Source organism: Carica papaya, chromosome 5 (assembly GCF_054855325.1).
Source record: "Carica papaya isolate Zhongbai chromosome 5, ASM5485532v1, whole genome shotgun sequence".
In the NCBI taxonomy this organism is placed as follows: domain Eukaryota; kingdom Viridiplantae; phylum Streptophyta; class Magnoliopsida; order Brassicales; family Caricaceae; genus Carica; species Carica papaya.
In genome coordinates this window covers 7070777-7075584 of record NC_142313.1, presented here as the reverse complement: position 1 = coordinate 7075584, position 4808 = coordinate 7070777, and the positions used below count along the sequence as shown (strand labels likewise).

General features: G+C 36.8%; 1 protein-coding gene across 1 annotated transcript; it reads left to right on the top strand.

Moving 5' to 3' along the window:
* The first annotated feature begins 2207 nt into the window (after window positions 1-2207).
* EDA8 (Putative membrane lipoprotein) lies at window positions 2208-4198 on the top strand. Its single transcript, XM_022050612.2, has 3 exons — window positions 2208-2619; window positions 2951-3015; window positions 3278-4198. The coding sequence occupies exons 1-3, from the start codon at window positions 2461-2463 to the stop codon at window positions 3909-3911; spliced, it is 858 nt and encodes a 285-aa protein (XP_021906304.1). The 5' UTR covers window positions 2208-2460; the 3' UTR covers window positions 3912-4198.
* Window positions 4199-4808: the final 610 nt, after the last annotated feature.

The following is a 4808-nucleotide window of genomic DNA, read 5'->3' as shown; positions in this document are numbered from 1 at the left end:
TCTAGTGTTTAATGTCATCTTCTGTATGTATATAATAAAGAATTAGGAATATACAAAACTATATTAACAGCTATTTTCTGCCTTTTACCCTGCATTGACGAGGAAGCTGTGTCAGAGATGCATGCATATATAAGAAAACCAATTAGCACATATACATATAAATCTACTTATAAAGTAAAGATATTAATAAAATTTTCTTACCACGCCAAAAGATCTCTCATATTTAGCTAACCTCAATTAATATCGAAGTCTAACGGGAATATGCATTTGGTGTAAAAGAAGATTGGTTCATGGAATTAAGGCCACGTATATATATAGATATATATCTATACACACACACACACACTTATATATGTAGTACTATATTTGACAGATAAATTTTCACAGTTGCAGAAGACATCAACTGTATTATATGCATAATATGATTACAGTGTATATATATTAACTGCTTTTCTTATTCTTCTTTCCCGGTAGGATACATGTGTGTGTGTGTGTGTGTGTATACATATCTACTTGAGATACTGGGTTTTCTGTAAAAGAAATGATACTGTTTTCTTTAGGGAACCAAGAGAGCTTTTATGATACATACATAAGTAGAATTCGTGCGTACATATAGATAGATACATATGTGAACTTTCAGGGGCTATATGCATACCTCTGCTTTATGTTACATCACAAACACACATATATAGAGCAGATAAACTATATATAAAATCTTATAATCATGTTAGGTTCTCTAGATGATTGATAGGACATAAGAAAAGAAAAAAAACCTATATATATATACGTATAGTTCTGCCTTTATCAATTAAAGGGCGAAAAGTAATCCTCATAAAATGCCTACAACCCTTTTGATCAAAAATTGCCCATGTTTCACATTTGCTCAATCCTCATCGCATAAACAAGCTGGAAATATTCCAAACTATATGTATATATAATTAACAGATAGTGGGCGGTCAACGGTCAACCCTGCTGCATAATTCATCATTATTTTTTTACTGTTGTTAAAAAAGGAAAAGAAAAAACTAGAGTGCATTTGCTTACAAATACGAGTGATTTATTAGATTTCACTTTTACATTTACTATTTGATAGGTTTTGATTAATAAATAATTAGTATATAATATTTCCAGCTACCTACTTGATTATGCTGTATATTATCTGGGTATATATATATATATATATATATGTTATATTTGATAGATTTCACAATGGTCCTGTATTATTAAATGCAGTCTTGTCTTGGTTTGGAATTGCCAAACAGAGCCTTACCCCAGACTCAGAATTTTCATTCCTCATGGTTGTAGGTCCTGTTTTTTCCTCCCATATATACAAGTAGTTACTTCCCTATTTTTATTTTGTATTTTATTATTTATTTTATTTTAATTAATTGTTTGACCTTAATGGGTTAATGGCAGATGTATTTAGTTAATTAATTTTTATAATATTTTCGTTAAAAAAAAATAATTTTATATAATATTTTAAAAAGAGAAGACTCAACGGAATCAGTGGTTATCAGATCCTGAACTTTCAATCACCATCGCCTCTGCTTCCCATCATAGCCGTTGATACGGTAGAAAATACTTGTGGGACCCACGACCAGTACACTTATCAAATCCATTTTTTTTAACGTGGGCCAATCCTGTTGGCCACTTCGCTCTCTATCCCAGTCTCAGGTTCAGACCTAAAGCGTGGCATTCATGCGCGTGATAACCACGCTCCGCAGTTTCCCTCTGTTCTAGGAATCATAGATGTTAGGTTTCACGTATTTAATCAGAAATCCAAAGTTAAAAGGGCCCCTTTTGTAATGACTAAAATACCCCTGAAACCTCATCGGGGAGGGATGATCACGTGAGGCCGCCCCCTCGTGCTCTCAGGCACGTGAGAGTAATCAGGAAATATCGCACTGGAAAGATTTGCAAATACGCACTCACACCGTATCCTACCGTGTGGACGGCCGCAGGGGATTATTCCATCCCTACTGGTATTATTTAAAAAAGAAATGTAACTTTGGACAACTATCATGACGTGTAATAGCGGCAGCTTTCTTTTCTCCCAAAGCCATTTTCCGCAAATAAAGAAAATAAGCGAGGGCAAAACCGTCCATTTAAAACAAAATCGAAACGTATGAAGAGCCGAGAAAACAACAGAGAGTTAATAAATTAAAAAAAAAAAAAAAAAAAAAAACCCAGATTATGGACTTCCGTGAGATCTGCTGAACAAAAAAAAAAAAAAAAACCGATAGAGAGAGGGACAAGAGCCAGCCATCTGTGTTTGCGAAGAGTGTATAAATAAACACCCTTTTAAGAAATAAGGATCTATATATACACCACACAGATATATGTGCATATATATTATACCATATATATATAATTGCCTTTTATATCATCTTTCTCACTCTATATATATATATGTAGCTGCTGTATCTCTCTCTGTATAAGTTATCTGGTTGTTGAGAGAATATGAGGATTCGCAAGAACGCCAAGCTCACAGAGCTGCTCTTCCCCAACGCTCCAGCCGGGGAGAAACTGCCGACGCATGTGTGCAGGCTGAACCAGTCGCGATGGGATGTGATGAATTTCTTTCCGGAGAAGCCACGCCCATCTTCGTCTCGTCCCAAGGTAAGTTATCTCTCTCTGTCTATCATCTTATTGATCTCTTAGATCTATTACGGGGATCCCCACATTCAATCCCCTCCATTTTATCTGCATTTCATGCTGCTGGTTCTAGGGTTTTTCCTGCTCTATCTCCCCCCATTAGGGTTTCTTCAAAAACCCTAAAATTATTCTCGTCCCAGTCGCGTATCCACCTCCTAATAGCCGATTAGGTTACTGGGTCGTTGTCATTTTACTCTATCGTCTCCTTCTCCGGTGGGGTTTTTATTCTTATGCAGTATTGTTTTAATATAGTCGTGGATACACACATGTTATTTGTTGTTTTTTCTTTGAACAGTCTGATGGAGAAGATAGCTTAACGGCAAATGGAAGCTTAGGCGATTCTATCGGTGCTGTCCAGAGGTAACGTTAACCCACTATCCTTCTTCAAATCGAATCTGCATATCCTATTCCTCCCTCTATTTTTCTCATTTCGAGTTTTAGGGTTTAATTTCGTTTCTGTTTTCTTCATAATCTTCGTCATCAGTTTCACGACACAAAACTAATTAATCCCAAAAATTTGTGCTGAAATACAAATCCATTCACACCCAGTTCGCGTTTCTGTTTTATTTTGCTGTTTTTTTTTTCGTCTGCGTGAGTTTGGTTACGCTGTAAAATTTTACAGTAGCGTGGCGTCGATGGAGAAGCCTGATTTCATGAATATCGACGAGAAGGAGGAGGTGGACGTGCGTGGGAAATTGGAGGGCAATAAGGAAAGCCCGATATTGATCGACACTGAATTGGGGTCTAAGCGCAAAGACAAGAGAAGCTCGCAATGCAAGACAAAAACCGGCGACGTTTCATTACTCAAATCTTGCGGCAGTATTGCCGATCCATCAGTCAACCAAGCGGACAAGCAGCCGACTCGTCGCGGCGGAGCTCGAACAACCAACAAGCGCTCCACCTCTTCGTCCAGTCCCTACGAATTTTATTATTATTCTGGGTTTGGGCCAGCGTGGAGTAAGCGCCGAGGTGAAAGAGCAGCTGAACCCTCCAAGACCCACCTCAAGAATGGTCTTCCTCCTCTTCCTCCTGCTTTTCCTGAAGCTCCAGCCGCCATCACCACTAGTAAGAGCAACAGCAATAACAGTTCCCGAACCAATCGAACAAGCTCCTCCTCCTCGCAATTCGGCAGCAAACGAGGATTTGATTATGTGGACGTCGATGAGGACGAAGACGACGACGACGTCAATGGCGGTACTGTCAAGAAGAGAACGAGGAAACCCGTCAAAGCCAGATCATTGAAATCTCTTATGTGAAAATTAGGAAATGAAGAAGACGAAGATGAAACCCCCTGAAAATGGTAGCTCTTTTATATATATATATATATAAATAATGCACCATTATATATATTTTAAACTTTGAATTTCTTTTTTTGTTTTTATAAATAATTCTGTTTTATAAGATGTTTGTGTTGGGGGGTAAGGTTAGCATTGCCCTCAAACAATGACAGTGAGTAGTGAGGTGTAGGGGGAAGAGGACCAAACTCCAAAGGATTGTATTGAGTGTTGGTCAATGTTTTGAATATAGATGGGTATTTTGGTAATTTTACCCCCCCCCCCCCCCCCGCTTGATCTTTAATCACTGTGTTCTTCAACGGGTTTGCGTTGCGTAGATTAGATCTTTTCTTCTGCTAGGTTTTTCTAATGATGTGGCTGCTTGCTAATCTTTCGATATTTATTTTATTTCCAAAAGGAAAAAAGAAATTTGGATATAACTAAAATCTAAAAAGTGCGGCTATTTCTCTTTCAAGGGAAAAAAGTAATATAATATATATATATATATATATAGCTTTCAGAAGAAAAATATATATATATTTTATGCCATGCAAATATGATAGATAAACTGTAGGAGCGATGAGGGACCCCCGTCAAAATGGCGTTTTGCATTTTTGCGGTTTCCATGATTTGATTGAGTGCTAACCACCAAAGTAGGTTAGGATTGTAATTTTCTTTTATTTTTTCTTTTGGAGTTAATGGCATTTGAATTTCGATTTTAGAAACTAATACACATATGCTATCTAAATTGAGTAGAAAGAACTATCGTGTGTGTATATATATATATATATATATATATATATATATATGGGTGGTGATGGATTTGTCAAAATGGGTAAAAAGTTTAACATGGGTATTACGAATCATAGAATTATAATC